This window comes from Hyperoodon ampullatus (genome assembly GCF_949752795.1).
Source record: "Hyperoodon ampullatus genome assembly, chromosome: 4".
NCBI lineage: Eukaryota > Metazoa > Chordata > Mammalia > Artiodactyla > Ziphiidae > Hyperoodon > Hyperoodon ampullatus.
In genome coordinates, this window is record NC_136917.1 from 149,254,383 (window position 1) to 149,277,153 (window position 22,771).

The following is a 22,771-nucleotide window of genomic DNA, read 5'->3' on the forward strand; positions in this document are numbered from 1 at the left end:
AATGGGAGCATGACATTACAATAACAAGTTTAAGGAATATTTAAAGGTGGTTTGTCTTTGCGGTTATTCCGTGAGAAAGTTTAATTTTGCATCATTCTCAACATTATAAAATACTAAATGTAAAGATAAATTTGTCAGTGATTTTGTAGATACGTAAAATGCCATAATTTGACCTAGAGAAGTCCAGCAATGTTCAGCATTAAGTTTGGACTAATGGAAAGGTTAAATTGTGTTTTGTGTGCCAAGAGAAAGACAGAAAAAAATAGTTTTATCAGTGACTTTACCATTTTATGCAAAATTGAAACAAACACAAAGTATGTTTTCCAGGGGAGAAAAAGCACATTTAATAATGTAAGTGACAGGAGCTGCCTACATTTTCTTGCCTGAGACTTGTTTCCCTCATGGCCTTTCAGAAATATTCTGCATTTGTCCTATAGTGGTTCCTCTAGAAATTTAGCATATTTCACTTAGTCTAAAGTTAATCATCACCTTTATTCTCCTAAACAATACCAGGACTTAAAATGTTTTAACTTTGGTCAGTCCACTCCTGATTTTTGTCCTTTTGTTGTACTATATTTCAGATGTTCTTAACCCCACAACCGTTGTTGAACAAAATTATTGTTTTATATAGCTAGTGAGTATTTAAATTTGCCTTCGTATTGACCACTTTTTTTTATTATTATTTAACATTCGTTCACTGTGAGATCATTTCATTCTTCCTAAAGTAAATCTTTGAGAATGTCCTTTAATGTGGGTCTACTGATAACAGTGTTTTTTTGGTTTTTCTCTCTTTTTGAATCTCAAAATATCTTCATTTCACCCTTCTCATTCTTGAGAAGTCATCACTTAGTTTCTAGGGATTTTTTTTCCTCAAGCTACTTGTGCTTCTCTGTCTTTGGTGTTTACAGTTTCACTCAGATGCGTCTTGGTGAGAATTCCTTATTTAATTCTACTTAGGGTTAGTTGGGGGCTCCTGGATCTGAGGATTGTTATATCAGACATTCTATTAAGATGTTTCCTCTCTCCCGTTTTCTTCCTTTGCAACTCCAATGAGTTGTAAGTTACCATTTTTTATTCTTTTCTCCTGGTCTTTTAATCTCTTTAATATCTTTCATCTCTTTGTGTGCCTTCTGAGTAATTTTTATAGATTTTTTTTTTGCCAGCTATGTCTGATCAGTTACGTAATGCCTTTCTGAGTTTCTGATTATAATTTTTTTTTTTTGTTTTTTTGCGTTACGCGGGCCTCTCACTGCTGTGGCCTCTCCCGTTGCGGAGCACAGGCTCCAGACACGCAGGCTCAGCGGCCATGGCTCACGGGCCCAGCGGCTCCACGGCATGTGGGATCCTCCTGGACCGGGGCACGAACCCGTGTCCCCTGCATCTGCAGGCGGATTCTCAACCACCGCGCCACCAGGGAAGCCCCTGATTATAATTTTTATATACTGTATTTCATTTCTGGAAATTCTGTTTGGTTTTTTTTTAATTCATCTGGTTGTTTTTGATTGGACTCCTAGTTCTTGGTCTTGGTTTTCATAGTCTCTTTAAGTGTACTTATTTTATATTTCGTATCCAATACTAATACTTGTAGTCTTTTTTTTTTTTTTTTTTTTTCTCAAACTCTTGCTCCTAGTATCTTGTTTCCTTATGGGTTTTGTTTGTGATTTTTGATTGAGATCTCCTCTTTTTTGGAACATGGTAGCATTAGAGAGGAATGAGCATTTTGTGGTACCTGGAAGGAAATAAATAAATAAATAAACGCCAAACCAAGTAGTTAGTTTTCCTGGTCAGCTAATGTGAATTCCAGAGCCCAAAGTAGGGGAGTGCTGGCTTGTTGTTAAGAATTATCAGGAGAGGCTTCTCGCCTTTACTTGGAGCCAAGGCTGAGACAGGAAAGTTTCCTTACAGTTCTCCCTTAAAGGGGGAAGTGGGCTTTTTCCTAATTCACCTTCTGTTAGTTGTGTGTGGGAGTTCCAAAATTCTAAGCCATTACTTCCCTATGCCTTTGATGTCTCTGCTAACATAGAAAATGATATTTGTACAGCAGCACACCGGGTAAACTGGGAGAAGATTTGGAGCCCTAGATAAGACTATTATACAGCTGTAGGCACAGACTTGGGGCTCTGGCCACTTTTGCAGTGCTCATTTTACCTGAGAACAAGTACTGTTTCCATGTCATAAGATAGAAGGAAACATTTTGCTTAAAGGGGCAGTAAATAAAGAGCAGGAAAATGAATGGTGAATACCACTACAGACTCTAAGTTAATGTTCTGTATTGTAAAATGGTGGTTCTCAAACTTTTTGGTTTGGGGACCCTTCTAACCTCTAATTATTAAAAACCCCCAAAAGCTTTTGCTTATGTGGATTGTACTAATATTTACTATTTTAGAAATTTTAAAAATATTTATTAAATTGTTTTAAAATAGTAAAAAAAAAACCCACTACATGCTAACCAAAAAATCTTTATGAAAAATAACTATATTCCAACCACTGAAAAAGTAGTAAGATGAGAAGCATTGTTTAACATTTCTACCAATTTTTTTTTTTTGCGGTACGCAGACCTCTCACTGTTGTGGCCTCTCCCGTTGCGGAGCACAGGCTCCGGATGCTCAGGCTCAGCGGCCATGGCTCACGGGCCCAGCCGCTCCGCGGCACGTGGGATCTTCCCGGACCGGGGCACGAACCCGTGTCCCCTGCATCGGCAGGCGGACTCAACCACTGCGCCACCAGGGAAGCCCCCTCTACAAATCTTTTTAATATCCCAGTTAAGATGGTTGGATTCTCATACCTGCTTCTGCATTTAGTCTGTTGCAGTAAATTGTTCGGATTAAAATATATGAAGGCAATCTGTAATTGAAAAGGGAGAACCAACCTCCTGAGCCCTCTGAAACGGTCTTAGGGACCCTCAGCAGTCCTTGGATCACATTTTGAGAACCACTGTTGTATAGAAACTAACAGAGGTGTAGGATGCCGCTTATGCGAACGAGCCATTTGTACACATAAGTTATTTTAATTTCAGTAGTGACTATAAATTTAGTAGTGTAGTATGAAGCCAGGTCATATTAATGGAATTCAAAAGCACTTAAAGATGGGCCTAAAGTTGGATATAGATTAGGGTTGGGGCCAGAAATGTAGAAATATAGATATTAGAGTTGTGTTGGGATAACTAGAAAGGAGTATTTAAATTCGGGGTTGGTTTGTTGGTCATTGAAGTTGCCAGCTTGAGAATTCTATTCTGATATCTTTCTGCTTATCTTTCATTACTCCCAGAGTAATGCATTAATTAATTAAAAATAGTATAGAAGGGCTTAATGAAAACAACAGTCCCTTGTTTTCCTTCTCCCTGCCTCACAGTTCCCCACCTTTAACGCATTTTGGTTTTATTTCTAACCTCCATATCACTAAACAGTATGCTGCTTTTTTTATGTCTTAATTTATCAACTTTATGCATTATAGTTTGATTTCTTACAATCATGGTTAGGATTTCATACATACTCTCTCATGCTTCTCATTTCTCCTCCCAGGTTCAGTGATATGGCTATTTCTGTTACTTCAAACAATACACACCAATTCTAGTTCCATCAAAGGTAGACAGTATCTTGGTACTCTCTAAGAATCTTGAAACCCTTGTGCTTTACTTTCCCTCTTTCTCCACCCCATCCCCCAACCCAGCTCTCGTTTTTCTTGTAATAACACTTACATTGTGTTCTGTAATCATAGTTTATCTTCCGTAATTTAGGTTGATCCTAAAACCTTAAAGCAGAAAACTTTCATTATTATGACTGTAAATAGTATTTACTCTGGAGCCAAGTACTGTTCTATGATTAGAATTCCTCATGTAGTCCATTTTTACAACCCTGTATCACTTAATAGAGAATCTTTCCAGGGTCAAGTGCAAACAGATTTTTCCTTTTTTACACCCTACTAATTGCTCAACTGAGATCATGACTTTTCTTGAGCAGTTTCATATTTCCTGAAGTCTTTCATTACCCTTTTTTTTCACACAAATCTTCTTGGTGCCTTGATTATATCATGAGATTTTCCCAGGCTCTTGGTCTACTGTCTATTGTCCAGTCGTCTGTTTTCCTAGACATCCTTCTCCTGGAGGCTTCTGTCCTTCCTTTGATTTCAGTCTCATAAACTTACTGCCTTCTGGGCCTGCTGCATAGCTGCCGACCTGGGCTTTTATCTGTCTCCTGAGTTTGAATCCACTGTTTGTGGGATCCCATGATATCTTTCTTGTTTTATTTTTTGCTGAAGTACATTTTCATGTAGCTTCCTAAGAAAAGGCATGTGGGAGGTAAACTCCTTCAGACCTTGAATGTCAAAATCATTATTCTGCATTAATAGTTTAACTGGGTGCAGAATTCTACATTGATAATCATTTTCCCTTGAATTTTGAAGACATTACCCTATTGTCCTCCAGCCACTGGTGTTATCAGTAAGTCTGATTTTCATTTACTTGTATGTAGGTGATCTGTTTTTCTTCTCTCTGGAGATTTAAAGGATCTTTTTTTTTTTGTCTTGAGCTGTTGCGAAATGCTATCAATATATGTCTCTCAGTGTTGTTCTTTCATTCTGTTCTGCACTCCATAGATATTTGAATTTGAAAATACGGGCCTCCCTTCAAGAGTGGGAAATTTCTTAATTTCTTCCACCTGCTTTTTTTCTCCTCTCTAGAATTCCTTCTTGTTGGAGTATTAGACCTGCTATGTTTATCCTTTCTCTTTTCTTTTGTCTTTATCTTGTCCATGTCCTTCAGCTTTATCTTCTAACTAGTGTAAAATTCTTGTTTTATGGATACAAATTAGAGATTTTAAAAATTCTTATCTGTTGCTTTGAGATATCCATTTCCCATGGGTTCATTCTTATTCCTTTTGCAGTTTATAGTAGGCTTTCTTTAAACATCTGGTGATTTTAGCTGGCCGTTTATTTCGGTAAGGCTTCTGGCTGGCTTCACTTTTTGGTAAGCAAGTAGGGAGCAGACCATTAACCTCCAGCTTAAGTTCAGAAATATGAAGGATGTTTTTACTCTTCAATATTAATAATTTCCTAAGTACTCTCCCCCCCCGCACCGCCAAGAGAAATACCCTTCCATTTTATGTCTGATTGTTTCTTTTTTTTTGGTATCATTTTGTTTGTTTGTTTGTTTATTTATTTATTTTTGGCGGCATTGGGTCTTCGTTGCTGCACGCGGGCTTTCTCTAGTTGTGGCGAGTGGGGGCTGCTCTTCATTGCGGTACACGGGCTTCTCATTGCGGTGGCTTCTCTTGTTGCAGAGCACGGGCTCTAGGCACGCGGGCTTCAGTAGTTGCAGCACATGGGCTCAGTATTTGTGACTTGCGGGCTCTAGAGTGCAGGCTCAGTAGTTGCGGCACACAGGCTTAGTTGCTCCGTGGCATGTGGGATCTTCCTGGACCGGGGCTCGAACCTGTGTCCCCTGCATTGGCAGGCGGATTCTTAACCACTGCGCCACCAGGGAAGTCCCTGTCTGATGGTTTCTTAAACTTTCTTACCCATGTTGTTTTTATATGTTTGTTTCATAATTTATTATTTAATTTGTCCCAGTTTAAAACTGACTGAAGCTGATTAGATTTAATTTATTCACAAAGGATATTACCTTCTAAGTAAAAGCTTCTGCTCTACTGGATGCTTAGTAAGTGAAAATCTTCTCATATTTCACAAATTATTTTTTATGGCATAAGATTTGAGATTTTATGTCCTGTTCTATTTAAGAAAAAAAATTATTTTTTTTTTTATTTTTATTTATTTTTTGGCCACACGGCTTCTGGGATTTTAGGTCCCCAACCAGGGGTTGAACTGAGGGCCTTGGCAGTGAGAGCACGGAGTCCTAACCACTGGACCGCCAGGGAATTCCCTATTTAAGAAATCATTTAAAGACAGTTAAGTCTTACATTTTATGTAGGGATATAATTTAACACCTTTCATTCTCACACCCCAGACTAGGCAAAAACCTTGATTTGAACTGTTCCAACTTAAGACTAATTTTTATGTAAACTAATTTGAACTTGACCTGAATTTTTAAAAATTAATTTACTTATTTAGACTTAGCTACTTGATATTTAATTGAACGGCTATAGTCCAGTCTGGTCATCTATGTCATGTGAAAGGTAGTTTTCCTAAAGGTATTTGAAATTGGAAGAGAATTTCCCAGATGGGTCTAAGATAACAAATCAGAGAATCTTTATTCTGAACAATAGTCAGCTGCCCTAACCCTTGACCCCCTGGGAACTGGGACTGGATCGTCATTCTTCATGATGCTTTGGTGGAGCATGTGGTTCCAGCCCAGATGATGGTTAGGGACCTGGCTCTACAGAACAGGTTAGGTTAGACAGCCCTAGGGATCAGTGGCAGGGCTTCCCTGGTGGCGCAGTGGTTGAGAGTCCGCCTGCCAATGCAGGGGATGCGGGTTTGTGCCCTGGTCTGGGAAGATCCCACATGCTGCGGAGCGGCTGGGCCCGTGAGCCGTGGCCGTTGAGCCTGCGTGTCCGGGCCTGTGCTCCGCAACGGGAGAGGCCACAACAGTGAGAGGCCCGCGTGCCGCAAAAAAAAGAAAAAAAAAAAAAAAAAAAGATCAGTGGCAGTATAAGTCAAATTGCCTGCCTAGTGTACTTGACATTCCTATTCTACTCCAACTTTTGTTTTTTGTCCTATAGGACATGTTTTGGGGACCATGAAATGTGAACAGATACTCGATAAAGAGCAGTGGGATGAATGGAAACAGTATAGGAATTCAAGACTGTCTGAATTTTACATAACCATGTAGCCTCTACGTGGGAAATCTTATCAGTAAACGTTAAATACAAGTTTCACAGAACTGGTGTATTTATATTTTAAACATAATTCTTTTTCTCAGTTCTAGGAATTTTGAAGAAGTATATGTTATTGGAATTTTTCTTAAGGATGTGGAATTATCCATAGAAAATGTCAATGCCCAACCAATTTCCCACTATTACAGTTTAAACTTCCCTTTTCCTGTCTTATAATTGGCATATATGTAGGAAATGTTAGCTAATTTTAATATCAAAATGTGGAAAACCTCATCCAAATAGAAATTATAAGAGTTTCTTTGGACTCTGTTCTAAGTTTTTGTTTTTGTTTCTTTTTCATATTGGGCTGAAATCTGCCACCCTTCCATCCATTGGTTCTAGTTCTGTTCTCTGGAGCAGCATAGAGTAAGTCTCTTCTATTAGAAGGCAGCTATCATATCTTCCAAGGTCACTTTTTCTAGACTGAATGTCCCTAGGTACTCTACTTTTATGTGAAATAATACCTATACTTGTAAACTTCATATTGATTCCCTTTGAACACATCCTAATTATCAGTGTTTTCCATAATACAGTTAAAATATGATGGCCCCAGATTTTAATTCTGTGCCATATTTTTTTTTTGGTATTGTGCATACCAGTGAAGAATACCCTGTACTATAACCCATGAATCAAACACTCTAGTTTATTAGTGCAGCTTCAGCTTATGTCAGGTATTCTTTTCTTAGCTATTCTTAACTGTTGGCTCATATTAAAACTTATGGTCATCTAAATAACTGTTGGGGCTCTCCTTTTTTTAAGAAGGCATTTTTCTGCCTTGGTACTATAGCTTTAGCAAGTGTGATTGTGAATGTATTACTTACTCAAGAGAACCTAAAACAACAAAAACGTTTTCATTTGCTAACATTTGTGGACCTGGTTTTATGTGATATAGGCTCTCAATTTAAAAATTAAAGTAAATGTTATTTTAAGAACTTTAGCTGAAGATTCATTTGATTTACAGTTTTAGAAAATGTTTTTGTCTCTCTGAGGTTTAAACGTTATGATTGCAAAGCATCTGACTTAGGTCTCCTTTTGCAACATGTGCTACTTTTTAAGTACAACAAAAGAAATGTGTGTAATGAATTGCTGCCTGTAACCTGGAAACTTTATCTAAAATAATAGATATTCCATTGTAAATTCTGTACCTTAGAGCAGGATTGCTCAACCTCAGCACTGTTGACATTCTTTGGATAATTCTTTGTTGTGGATAGCTGTCCTTTATGTAACAGCATCACTGGCCTCTACCCACTAAATACCAGTAGCACACATCACCACCTCCTCCTCCGCAGTTTAACCATCAAAAATATCTCCAGACATAGTCAGATATCTCCTGGAGGGCAAAATCTCCCCTAGCTGAGAACCACTGCCTTACAGCATCAGAAGTATTTAAGTCATCTCGGTAATAGTTTCTACCTTAAATGTTTTCCATAATTGGAGTTAGAATACAATATTTTTCTTGGTATGATTTCCTTGTAGAGATTTTTTTTAACTATAGAACATAATAAAGAACTATACATATAACAAATACTTAATTTTAAGTTCCTAGGTTGATCAGTTTTTTCTTTCTTCCTAATACTGCTTCTTATCCCAGTTTGTCCTCCCTGCTTCGTGATATGATCTTTGATCTGAAACATATATGTGACTCTCTAATTTATTCAGATTAAGGAATGAAAATTATGCAACAATAACAAATAGAGTGTTGGTTAGGTGGTTTATTAAGCTCAAATACCTGTTCTCTGGTAGTCCGTGATTAAATCATTGGGAAATGTGCTTTTGATTTAAGTTGATTAAACTCCTAGAGTTTAAACATTAAATTGTATTCTGTTTGTTCTTCTGCTCCACAATACAGCCAGCAGCCAGCCTCGGGTGTAGCCTACTCTCATCCAACCACGGTTGCTAGCTACACCGTCCATCAGGCTCCAGTAGCCGCTCACACAGTTACTGCTGCCTATGCACCAGCAGCCGCCACAGTTGCAGTTGCCAGGCCTGCTCCAGTAGCTGTTGCAGCCGCTGCAACAGCTGCTGCATATGGAGGGTACCCCACTGCACACACAGCAACTGACTATGGTTATACACAGAGGCAACAAGAAGCACCTCCACCACCACCCCCAGCTACGACACAAAACTACCAGGTAAGAAAACTACTTTCATGAGCCTTAACATATAGGTTCAGTGGCTTCAGCGTTTAACGTAATGTCCAAGCCACTGCTTCTCAAAGTTGGGTCTTCCAAAATATACCTCTAATGATACAGAAAAGTGAATGTGTATTCCTAGATAATTTGGGGGCATACTCCAAGCATTAAGTTTCCTTGCAGTGAGTTTTATATTAATAATCTCCCAGTGCCTTGCACTCCACTCTCTATATATGTTTGCTTTAATTAAAAAAATACAGTAATTGGGACTTCCCTGGCAGTCCAGTGGTCAAGAGTCCGCACTTCCACTGCAGGGGGCGCAGGTTCGATCCCTGGTCAGGGAACTAAGGTCGCACATGCCACATGGCGTGGCCAAAAAAAAAAAAAAAAAAAGATACATTAATTACTGGTTAAGTATTTTAATTTTAGTACAAGTTTTTGAGAAAAATTAAGACACATAGGGTCTTCTGCCCCCTTATTTAAATGTTTATTTATTTATTTATTTTAGGGTCTTCTGCCCCTTGCTGGTACTATGGCATTATTTATCCACTTGGGACACCCCTGTGTCTCCTATTTTGAGAACCATGAGCCTCAGCTGAATAGGACAAATTACATAGTGTCTTCTTGAAACTTATCAAGGGTGGAAATTCTATTGCCTAAATGTACATTCTTCCCTCAAGGTGTTCTTTCTTAGTTTGTAATACAAATTGATCCTGCTCTTAATTCATCTAATTGCTTCTTGTTAGGTTTATAGAGACATAAAGATCTAAGTCTGTTTATGGTAATATAATTCTCTTTATGTCTGATATGACACTAAATTACTACCTGCTTATTTAATTAAATTTGGTCCTAATCCTTTATCCCATTTTTTGTTTGTTTGCTTTTAGGATCTGTTTTTTAAACTTTGGTCCTTCTGGACTTTGCCTGGTTTTTAAATATTCTTTCTAAAATACAGGAATTTATTTTGTTAACTAAGAAGCTGACATGAATCGGCAATATTAGTATTTGCTATTAATATTTAGCAGGTTACTAAACTCAGGATTACTTTAACATATGTGATTGTTTTCATTATGTCCCGAGACAGAATATTATAAATTTTATTGTTTTTGGTAGGATGTATGAAGCCCATCATTTTCTGGGCCCTGCCAACTCTTTCTGCCGTTCCTCCTGCATACCTCAGGTGTACCTCCCCAGCTCTTCTCACTATATGCGATGCCAGAATTCACCCAGCTCACCTTGATCTTCACTGCCTTGGAGATTTATATTTAGCGTTCCTTTCCCCTGGAACCTCTGTTCCCCTTTCCTCCACCTGGAAGCTCCTACTCATCATTATGTTAATGAATAGTAGTAAATAAGGAAGAATGAAGAGAAAGCTGGAACAGTCACAAAGCTTAGAACACCCAGGTGTTCTTTACTGTGGGATCCATCTTTAAGGCAGATCCGCCGAGCAATTTTTTAGTAAAATTAATTTTTAAAAAAAATAATGCTTATTTTAAAATTTTGATGATTTTTCTGATTGTAAAAGTTAAGCATACTGCTTAAAATGGTTTTGACCTTATTTGATGAAGTCCAAAATGAATGCCCTTTGTATGGAATTTGAATCTTCTGTCTCTGTTCATACATATTTAGGCTTTTGTTTTCTTTTATTGAGTTTTTAATATAGTAAAGATGAAGGTTTTTTTCCATCTGCCACTTCACTCATAGCAAGATTTTCTTTCCTTCTCTTTCTTTAGGACTCGTACTCATATGTAAGATCCACAGCTCCTGCTGTAGCTTATGATAGTAAGCAGTACTACCAACAACCAACAGCAACTGCAGCTGCTGTAGCTGCTGCCGCCCAGCCTCAGCCTTCTGTTGCTGAGACCTACTATCAGACAGGTGGGTTTTATTAACATATGCCCTTTCATTGTACACTATTGAAACATATTATTCAAGGTGTTTTTTAACGAATATATGCTTTTGAATCCATCTAAACTCATTGTGTTATATTACCTTGAGGGGCAGGTTCTAACCATGTCCTTCTCTTTCTCCATAAGAATGCCTTTGAGTCCCAGAGAGAGAAGATCTTGGAGGCAATTCATAATCATGTCCTTCCTTCCTGGAAGTGTATTTCATACCTGTTCTTCAGATTATAGTTCTTTTCCTGTTGAAATAAGCTGTACAAAAGAAGTTGTGGCAATACCTTCTGGCCACCTTCTTCTCTTTGTCTGAAATGCCCAGACATAACTGCTGACTGCCTTTATAACTAGTGGAGGCCCTAGTATGGTTTCCATTTTGTGGACCCTTTCTTTTTTTTGGCCGTGCCGCTCAGCTTGTGGGATTAATAGTTCCCCAACCAGGGATTGAATCCAGGCCCTCAGCAGTGAAATCTCAGAGTCTTAACCACTCCGACCGCCAGGGAATTCCTGTGGACCCATACTTTTAACTCATCTTTCTCTGATCTGTAATGACAGTTGGTTCCGTTACCAGCCACTGATATTACGGTATATATTAATGGTTTGAATGCAGGAAGTATTTTGTTTGCAAAGAAGCCTACATATTTGTAGTCTTTAAAAGATGGGTTTTTTTCATAGAGATTTAATTGAGAACTTTTAAAGCAAAGCTCTCTTAGTTCTGAAAAATAGCAACTCCTTTACTTTAATTATTTTTGAAGGACCATGAGAGTGTGGGTAGAGCCTTGAATTAGGAAAGAGTAGAATTGGTTTCTAGCACTGGCATTACCACAATGTGGGCAAGTGATTTTTTACCTCGTTTCATCTCTGTTCTCTTATCTGTGAATGGGGTAGTTGACTCAGGTCTTTTTTTTTTTTTAATTATATCTCATTTTATTTGATTTATTTTTGAGTAATACTTTTTTATTATTATTTATTTTATTTTATTATTTTTTGGCTGCATTGGGTCTTCGTTGCTGTGCACGGGCTTTCTCTAGTTGCGACGAGCGGGGGCTGCTCTTCATTTTGGTGCACAGGCTTCTCATGTGGTAGCTTATCTTGTTGCAGAGTGTGGGCTCTAGGTGCACGGGCTTCAGTAGTTGTGGCGCACAGCCTCAGTAGTTGTGGCTCTCAGGCTCTAGAGCTCAGGCTCAGTAGTTGTGGTGCACAGGCTTAGTTGCTCCGCAGCATGTGGGATCTTCCCAGACCATGTACCCTACATTAGCAGGCAGATTTTTAACCACTGTGCCACCAGGGAAGTCCTGACTCAAATCTTTCTAGGTTACTTTTAGTTCTAAGATTGATTTTATGAGTCCCTTAAAAGTGGTTTAAAAATATTTTGCATTATAATGACCCTGACTTTTCTTATCATCTCTTTTCTAATGATTTGTGGATACAGTGAACTATAATGAACTTCCTGATTAGTTACCAAGGTTAGATAGATTGTGCTTAAGAGTACTGAAGTAATCTAAGAGTCAGAAGACCTTGGTGTAGTCTGAACTCTGACATTGACCATGTGACTTCTGTAAATCATTTAGCTCCTGGACATCAGGGTTTTTTGGTAAAATGTTGTACTCATCTATATGTTGTGTGGATCAAATTTCATACTATGTGTAGGAAAAGTTTTATAAATTCTTAAGTGCTATTAATTTCAAGTACCTTTACTTAACTAGGCATGAAATGAGTTTGGCGCCTGATATTTGGGCCTTTCTCACAAAATTACATTTGTATGCTTTACTGATCATTAATAATGGATTAATTATTAATTTAGTGATAATAAGTCTCATAAGATTCTTAAAGTATACATTTGTTTTAATATGTTCAAGGGCAGTGGAAAGTTTAGCAGAGACATTAATGGTAGCCATTTAAGAACAGCTGTACTCATGCTATTGACATTTGAAGAATTAAGTCAGTAGCACCTTGTGGGTTGTAATTAGATTGAAGTTCACTATGGATAAATCAGTAAAATGCCATGAATAGTATATGAACAAATTCCATGTAATTAAACATTGAAAACTTCACTGTGACTTAAATTATACTTTGAGGCTCTCTCTATTCTGTTCCCAATATTAAGCATAACTCTCAAGTAGACTGACTAGCCCAAATACACACACACACACATACCCTTTTCTAAAAACTTTGTTTATTGCTAACATGTTTTAAATAGTGCTGGTGTTTTAGTTAGTGGCAAATTTTGACAAATGTCATTTTGGAAATATGTAAAAAGCATATGTGGAGGGATAGTAAATTTATACAGATGCTATATTTTATTAAGTTGGTGAGAAGAATTTTATCAAGAAGAAATTGCTAACATAAAATTTACAGTTAATGATGTTTACATTTTTTTCCCTAGGATATTGGTACAGTAAGTAACTATAGTGGTTCACCCTTCTAATTTTCTGATGTCTCTTTCCCAATTTAGCCCCTAAAGCAGGTTATAGCCAAGGTGCAACTCAGTATACACAAGCCCAGCAAACTCGACAAGTGACAGCCATAAAACCAGCCACACCAAGTCCAGCTACCACTACTTTCTCCATATATCCTGTATCCTCCACCGTACAGCCAGTAGCAGCTGCAGCTACTGTGGTGCCGTCCTATACCCAGAGTGCTACTTATAGTACCACGGCAGTTACTTATTCTGGTAAGGCTGATAAACTGTGTTTAAATGAGTAAGCAAATTAAAAAGAGACTCACTAAGAAACTATCTTGATTTTCTATGGAATGATCTTACTCCCAGTAGCAAGAATTGAATTAATTGATAGGCATTAATATAAATATATGTGCATAATGTGACAGATGAACCATAATCGAAGTTGTAAGGGTTTTGTTTGTTTGTTTGTTTGTTTTTTATTAATTAGATAAAATAACACCTAGTATTCTGTAGGGTCATTTCCTGTCTGACTTTTCCAAATAAATTTGACAGTTCAAAGTTAACTTCAGGAAATAACCACTGACAGATTCTTTATGTTGTTTTTTTCAGCTCTCAAGGAGCTATATCTTCATGTTTATCCTCAGGAATAAGTAACCTTGAAAATATTGGGGGCCTTTATAAACATCCATAAGATGATGGTTATAGAACACATCTCTTGGAAGGACAGAGTAGATTTACTTTCCTTAAATAATCATATATTTTCCCTGCAGAAGAAGAATTACTAAAACCTTCTTGCTGTGCCCACTGCTCTTCCTAATTTCCAGCTGAGGTACTTTGTAGTGTTGCAGTGATGAAAGTCACACATGGCTTTTTTTTTTTTTTTTTTTTTTTTTGTGGTACGTGGGCCTCTCACTGTTGTGGCATCTCCCGTTGCGGAGCACAGGCTCCGGACGCGCAGGCTCAGCGGCCATGGCTTACGGACCCAGCCGCTCCGCGGCACGTGGGATCCTCCCGGACCAGGGCACGAACCCGTGTTCCCCGCATCGGCAGGCGGACTCTCAACCACTGCGCCACCAGGGAAGCCCACACATGGCTTTTTTGAAGACACTTAGCCTTGTACTACTGTATGATTTGTTGTTGTTTTGCATTTTATTTATTCCTTAATATGCTGTCTTGTTCCATGGAGGATTTAAGGTGACATAGGCCGTTGCATTTCTTACCTCTTGATGTTTTTGTGGTAGCCTAGCTACTGAATTTCTAACCTATTTTTTTATTTTTTAGAGATTTTTTAATCTCTTACCCTATGTCAAATCCTGTGCTTGGTGCTAGGGATAGAAATCAGGCAGGCATGATGTATTTGGGATCAACAGTTCATTGTGGCTGGAATACAGGATACATGGGGTAACTGTCAGGAGCTGAGGCTGGAAATGTCAGTGTGGAAAGTTCTGTAGGGTCTGCTGTGGTGTCTGTGTTTATCCTGTGGGCAGACAGGGTGCCAAAGAGGAGATCTCAAGAAGAGGAGCAATGGGAACACATTTATAAGTTAATTAAGACAGCCATGTGGAAATGAACTGGCATGAGGAGATGTTGGTATTCGGGATTGCCCAGATACAACTTTTCTGCCTTTCTCTGATTAGCTAGTTATAACTGTAAATGGAGTTACTTCAGTGAAATCTGTTTGGACACTAAAAAAAGAAATCCACATTAGCTTTAACAAAATAAGGAATATGATAGTATCCTTTCCTATTCCTTGTTTCTCTCCTGCCTGTGCTCCTTCTCCCTTTATCTTTTCTCTGTCTCAGTGTTTGTCTCTCTCAGTTGCTTGAATATACCTTACACAGAATGAAGATATTTATTTTTATTTACTGCTTTATTATGTAAGTAATACATCATTTTAAACCTTGAAAGTATGGATTAAAAAAGGAGAAAAAATTAAATTACTAGACATCTACCCCTAGACACTGATTACCATTAATATTTTAGTGCATGTCCTTCTAGACTTTCTTCCATGGGAATATGCATATATAAACATCATGGTTTCTTTATAAAAATGAATTTGTCTTGTATCTACTGTAGTGTAAACGCCTTTCCTCATTGTGAATGCCCTTTCTAAGTATAGAGATATACCATTCCTTGGATTCATGTTTTTTCCCCAATTTTAGAAAATTTTAATTCTGCAGAAAAGTGAAAAAATATTATAGTACAACAAATGCCCGCACAACATTTACCTAGACTCACCAAGTATTATTTTGTCACATTTGCTTTATCTCGCCTCTCTTTAAACATATTTTCAAATGGTTCAGCAGTGTTTTATAAGTTGCAGGCAACATGGTGCTTTGCCTAGAATTCTTCCACATGTATTTCCTAAGAATAGGGTCATTCTTTTATATAGCCACAATTCAGATAAGGAATTGGACATGGATATTATCTAATAAATTTTTTCCAGTTGTCCACAAATGTCTTTTATGGCTGGGCTTTCTCTGTGGTTAATGTATTTGTGTTTGTGCTTTGTTTTAAATTTAGGGTCCAGTCAAGGATTATGGGTTGTATTTGGTTGTTAGTTTCAGTTTCCTTTAATGTAGAATAACCCCTGTTTTTATCTTGTCTCTCATGACCTTGATGTTTTTGAAGAGTTCAGACCAGTCGTCTTGTAGAATATCCCACAATCTAGATTTACCTGATTTCTTTTATGTTTAGATTCTGGCAGCTTTTTAGTTAATTAAACTACCTATGTGAGCATTACATTTCAGCACATCAGGTGCACGAAATAAATAATGTCAGTTTATTCCTTATCGATGGTGCCAAGTATAATCACTGATTAATGTGGTGACTACCAGATCTTTCCATTGTAAAGATACCTTTTTCCATTTTATAATTAACCAAGTAATCTGTGGGCCTATTACTCAACTACCTTTCTGTCTAAGGTGTTAGATCCTATGAAAGTCTCAGTAACTGAATCAGGTTCTCCAATGGTGAATGCAAAGTCCTTTTACTAAGCATCAATGTAAACGGATTTGGATTCTTAGACATTCTTCCCTAAAGAGGAGTCCCCTCACCCCTTCTTTTTCAGTATTACTGTGGGTGCCTTTTTTAGTCAATGTAGTATGCATCGCTTTCGTTTTTCTTTCTGAGGCACACAGTGTCCCAAATTTGGCCAGTGAGATCCTTTTCAAACCAGCTCTGAGTCTTGAACTTGGCATCATTTGTCTTTGAGCACTTCTTTCCTTTCTGGCACAGTAAGATGTTATTCTGCCTGATTCACCATTGTATCCCTAGCATCCAACATAGCATTTGACATAGGGTAAGAGATAAAAAACCTCTGAGAAATAAAAAAATATTTTTAAAATTCAGTAGCTAGGCTTCTAACAGCCAAGATGCAACAAAACATCAAGAGATAAGAACTGAAATTCCCCATATCACCCTAAATCCTGCACAGAACAAGACAGTATATTAAGGAATAAATAAAATGCAAAACCACAACTTTGAGCCTTTCCTGCCCTAGACTCACAATTAGCCATTTCACAAAGGAGCTCCTTGGTTTCTGTATGGCATTGGTATTTAGAAACCAAGATCTATGCTTAGAAAAACATAGTTTTTAATGACTAATACTGTCTTATTGTATGCATGTGCCACATTTTAAAAGTTCTTTTTGGGGACACTTAGTTTCATATTAAGGAAAAACTAGAAACGACACTAGGTAAACTAATCCTTTTATGTAAAGATTTGTGTGTTTGCCAGTTCTTTCCCTAGGATAAATTCCTAGACTTGGAACTGTTACATCAGAGTATACACTTTTTAAAGAACATGTGATACACAATGTGAAATTGCCATCCAGAGAGATCATTATTAGGGCTTCTGAATTCTGTATCTGCAATTTTATATCAGCTACAACTTAAGTCAGCTATTCTTTTTATCTCATTAAAAATGAGTTCCAGAGTATTGGTACCTACTAAATGATGACTTGTAGTATGATGCATTTACTGTTGAAGTGATAGTTTTTGTTTCTGATACCATACCTTTAAAAATTATATTTTAACTGCTATAATTATGCAACTTTCTAATTGACAAGTATTTATAATAAAGGTGCTTTTTAAGTGAAACTGTTTTAGCATTTCCAAATTGAGCTTTTACTTAATTTAGAGACACATCCTTATATTTATTTTCCCATTAGTGCTTTATAAGAAATGTACGTTTGTTTCCTAGTAGTTATAGGAGATTTAAAGGTGTTCCTTAGCAGAATTCCAGAACCTTCAGCCTACCTTTCAGTTTATGCTTTGATTTTTTTTAAAAAAGCTAAGTAGTAAGCTATAATTAGCTTACCTTTTTATTAGTTTTAGACTACATGTGTACAAATGAAGGAGGTTATTTTGTAAATATTATGCTTAACCTAGTGATTTTTGTTGTTTAAATAACACAGAGGACCTTACGATCTCTTAGCCTTAGTTTTTTCATCTCTAAAGTAAGTATAGTAATACCTGCAATACCTAACTTATAGTTCTGTTTTGAGACTTCACTGTGTCTGGAACACTGCCTCCCATAGTGTGGATTCTCATTTTTAAACCTAGGGAATTCCCTGGCGTTTCCAATGGTTAGTACTCAGCGCTGTCACTGCTGTAGGCCTGGGTTCAATCCCTGGTTGGAGAACTAGGATCCCGCAAGCTGTGAGGTGCTGCCAAAGGAACAAAAAAAAAAAACCCTAGAAGTCCTGGTCATCTAGCGTTGTAGGATGCTGCTGCCCTTATTCTCCTTTTTATTTTCTTGATACATAATTCATGAAGTTATATTTTAAGTGGCATGTTTACAGTTCCTACACACAACTAGTCATTTGGAAATTTTCTGTTATAAAGATTTCATATAAAAATTATGGTCCTAACCAGTAATAATCCACAAGTAGCTTTGTTATTTTAAAAATCAGACAATTTTATGGTGTTGTTTAAAGAGCGAAATATAAACCGTACATGTTTCCGACTATAAATGTGGAAGTATTTGGCTGTGAGCTGAATTATATTCTTTTATCACAAACTTCAGTAATAGAGGCCACTGGTAGGACTGACAAAGAATTTATTGATTTATAGAATTTTTCTTTTAACCAGTTATACCAAGTGTTTTCTAATTTTTAGAACTCTGAACATATCCTTATTATTGATGTGTTTACCTGCTTCTTCCTACTTTCATTTTTAGGTGTTTTCTTCCGTTACCACATTTTCTTTCTTTATATCTTCATAAGCATGTATATAATTTAATAACCTGACATAAGTCTATGAAGGTTTTTCATAAAAGTTGCCCAACTACTTCCTTCCTCTCTCTCTCTCTCTGTCTCTCTCTCTCTCCACTTTCAGATTCCTATAATTCTGATTTCCCATGCATCTTAACCTTCACCTTTCCAATTCGTATTTTCTCCCCTGTGTGTGTAAGATATATTGGAGTCAATGTGTCATAAGTCTTTACTCCTCAGTATAGCAGCCTGCATTTGAGATACCAAAAAGTTCAGTTTTCCTTAAGTAGTTCTCCTGTGCCATCATGGCAACTAGGAATCTCTCTCTTGAGCCTTAACTCTTGGCCCACTCATTTCCACTTTAGGGGAAAGGATGATAATTAGGGAGTCCAACAAATTTCCAGAGATCTTAGTTTAGGAAGCAGTAAGTTTTCCAGTTTTGCGATAGGGTTATAAATAAAATCATCAACTTTGTCACAAGCTTTGTCACAAGCTTTTATAGATTTTTAAATCTATAAATCATAACATAAACAGCATGTATATATTATATCAATAACTAGTCTAATGTGTTATTCATCAAAGACTTTGAACAATGGAAATGGATAGAATCCATACATTTAACCAGAAAATTCAGTGCTTTTTCACCTCTTGGAAGATAAGAACCAGTGTATTTGGTTCTTTATTTCAAAATCTTTTCTTTGTCGTCCTAGGTGTTCATCTGACCTCCAGCTCCATATTATGGACTTCTGCTAAGCTTTATTCACCTTGCCTCTCCAGACCAGCTTCTGTCAGCTCCTTGCTCTTATTGGTTGCACAACCCATCAGTCAGTCCCTGGGATTCAGAATCTTGGTGTCATCTTTGTGTGTTTTCCTCTTCTTTCACATATTTTATCCTCTAAGCCACCAAGCATGTAAAATCTTACTTTCATGACTTTCTTTTTTTTTCCTTTCTAGTATCCTAGTTCAGACTCTTCCTCAAATCCAGCACTTCCCAAATTATTCAGAGGAATTCTGCTTGGAGAAATACTAATAACAGGTTCCATAACCACATAAGTTTATCAAGCCTATCACTTCCCTCCAACGGAACTATAAGCCTTCTTGAAAGCAGTGACCAAATCTTATTCTTACTTCATATCTCCATGACACCTGGCACGTATTGCGTAAATACTATGTTGGTTGACTTACATTAAAAGGAAGATGAGTGAGGTTTTGTGAGATATACTTTATTTGTAAAAATGCACATGTAAACCTACCTTTATTAGCAGCATTTATTGGATTTAAATTCATAGCATTTATCTTGGCCTTTTATAATTATGTAACATAACCTTTATTTGATTTTATCTGTAAGGTACATCTTATTCAGGTTACGAAGCAGCCGTGTATTCAGCTGCGTCCTCCTACTACCAACAGCAGCAGCAGCAACAGAAGCAGGCGGCGGCGGCGGCGGCAGCAGCTGCTGCAACAGCTGCTTGGACAGGGACCACCTTCACTAAAAAAGCACCATTCCAAAATAAACAACTGAAACCAAAACAGCCTCCCAAACCACCCCAGATTCACTATTGTGATGTTTGTAAGATCAGCTGTGCTGGACCACAGGTACTTAATGTTGTATGCTTTACCATGAGTCTCCAGTGGTTGGGTTTTTTGTTTTTTGTTTTTTTCCTGTTGCTAAACTTAAAATAAGTGATTTAGGGAAGAGTCTGTTGATAAAATCTAGTGAGTTCAGCTCCCTTCCCAACTTTATTTGTTAATACTTTATTTAAGAGTATCTAGTTTTCGTATAAAAATTTGATAAGCAGTTTGGCAGACAAAAGGCATAGTATTTGAAAAGACCAGATTTTGACTCTTTAGTAGTTTCTTCCAGTTATATCCACTCCCACCCTTGCCCAACCTGTGTACCTTCTTTTTAATTTACTAGATTAGTTCTGTCTACTTTTCAAAACAGAATTTGTAGGGTATTTTCAGTTACCAGCATTTGCTGAGTTACACCGAATTAGGGAATATTTTAATATATGTGGCTAGTAACATAAAACCTTTTTTCCTATTTTCAGGATGATAGGAAACAGGTTCATTGTGATTACTTGGCTGGGGGAGAGGAGACAGGTGGGGAATGTTTGCAGCAACCCAGGATTAAACTGAACGGGAACAAGAATGTTGGTTTTAGGGTTTGAGGAGTGTATCTTTAAAACATCAGTAGTGACTGTTTTAAAGGTAATGATGCTATGAGTGGCAAATGCAAACCATAAGAGACTTGTTGAATATGTGGTACCATATAAAAGGATAGAACATGGCTCTAGGGTGATAGGTTAATTGCAGCATTTAGAATGAGTATATATATAAGGCTGACCATAGATCTGGGGGAGCTGGATGGTTACACAAGAACAGGCCAAGGGTACTTCTGCAAGTCAGAGGCAGTGCCATAAGGGGTTAACGAGCCTTAGAGAAAAATACCATTGAGGTGGTGAGGTAGGGTGAGTTAGAGTCTAGTGTAGACATAAGGAGGGAGAATAAGTTGGTTCGTATATAAGGGGCCATGGTTCCAGTCCTCTCTGCAACTAACTTGTGGCCCGGGGCAACTTGGAGACCTTAACTTCTTTGGGCTTCTGTTTCCTCAGTTCTGTAATAAGGACTTGTCCTAAATTATTGAGGTTCAGACTGCTTCACGGAGCCACTTTAGACTGCCGCACATAGTGAGAGGAGAATCAGATGGCTAGGTCTTACGCCTTCCTCCTTTGTTTCAAAAACAGTAACTTTCCTTACTTGTGCACAAGATTTCATTTTGAGGAAGGATTCTCTTGTTTAAAATTTAGAAAATTGTTGTTTTAGTTAATCTCCAAAGTCTCATCGAGCTCTGAGATTCTATGCTGTATATATAATTTTATGCTAATCATATGTCTGTATTAAAACAATTTTTTAAATAATACAGGAAAGAGTAACTATCTAGCCCCACTCAAGAAAAAACAAACTACCCAGCAGTCCTTATTGACCTCCTCTCATATTAATAAAGCTACCTTCTTCAGTCATCTGCATTGAAGACAATTTTTTTTTAATGGTTTTTTGTTTTGTTTTGTTTTTTATTTTTGGCTGCATTGGGTCTTTGTTGCTGCGTGCTGGCTTTTCTCTAGTTGTGGCGAGCGGGGGCTACTCTTGGTTGCAGTGCATGGTCTTCTCATTGTGGTGGCTTCTCTTGTTGTGGAGCACAGGCTGTAGGCGCACGGGCTCAGTAGTTGTGGCTTGTGGGCTCTAGAGCTCAGGCTCAGTTGTTGTGGCTCACGGGCTTAGTTGCTCTGCAGCATGTGGGATCTTCCCGTACCAGGGCTTGAACCCGTGTCCCCTGCATTAGCAGGTGGATTCTTAACCACTGCGCCACCAGGGAAGCCCTGAAGACAATTTTTAATATATAATTTCACTATCTTGATGGCTAGTATTACAATAATACTATTTTTCCTTCAAAAGAGATAAAATTTTGGCTGTTAAATATTTTAAATAGGCTTTTGTTCAGGGTGGCATGGATTCTAACACAGATTCTATGTGAAAATGCATTCTGTGTTTGAAAAATAAAAGAAAGTGTTAGGTAAATGTATTCTTGGAAAACAAGGTACAGAGAACCACAGATACATCATGTGTGTAGGGAAACCACATGCTGTTGTTCAGTTGCGTTTAAAAAATGTGTACTGCTGATTGTTTAATGAGTATTAGAGATTTGAGAATTGAATAATTTCAAATGATGTAGATAGAAAATTAGTGAAGCAAAATTTATTCTTTTTGTTTGAAACAGACTTACAAAGAACATTTAGAAGGGCAGAAACATAAAAAAAAAGAAGCCGCATTGAAAGCCTCACAGAATACCAGCAGCAGCAACAACTCCACTCGTGGGACTCAAAATCAGCTACGTTGTGAGCTCTGCGATGTGTCTTGTACAGGAGCAGATGCGTATGCTGCCCACATTCGTGGTGCTAAGCATCAGAAAGTAGGTGTTTTTTTCCCACACACCCTTATGTCTTACTCTGTTTTCTTTTCCTTTTTCAGTGGGGGGTTTAAAGTAAAGGTGGCTTCGAAATTTGAAAACTTTGAGTGCATTATACACCTTGCTTATATGTATATAAAGGTGACATCAAATACTCTTTGCTTAAGGAAGGAAAGACTGGAGACCTTTCTTCTTTAAATTTAACTAGATCGTTATTTTCCACCAACTGGAAATTGAGTCATGTGATTGTTTTCCGCCTTTTGTCATGCTTACAACTAGGTTGGTAAGCATGTGGCCAAGTCATTTCCTTACCTGGTGGTAGATGGAA

General features: G+C 37.5%; 1 protein-coding gene across 2 annotated transcripts in view; it reads left to right on the forward strand.

Annotated features, from left to right (window-relative positions):
- The window catches only part of ZFR (zinc finger RNA binding protein), a gene marked incomplete at its 5' end in the record, with an annotated part of 76,904 nt that overhangs the window by 9,162 nt on the left and 44,971 nt on the right, over nt 1–22,771 (forward strand). Inside the window, 5 exons of one of the 2 annotated variants that reach the window (XM_079703763.1) lie at nt 8,677–8,959; nt 10,693–10,837; nt 13,313–13,531; nt 19,825–20,072; nt 22,255–22,446. In XM_079703763.1, coding sequence (XP_079559889.1) covers nt 8,677–8,959; nt 10,693–10,837; nt 13,313–13,531; nt 19,825–20,072; nt 22,255–22,446 — 1,087 coding nt within the window. The remainder of the gene's footprint in view (nt 1–8,676; nt 8,960–10,692; nt 10,838–13,312; nt 13,532–19,824; nt 20,073–22,254; nt 22,447–22,771) is intronic. The other variant, XM_079703764.1, reaches the window with a different exon arrangement.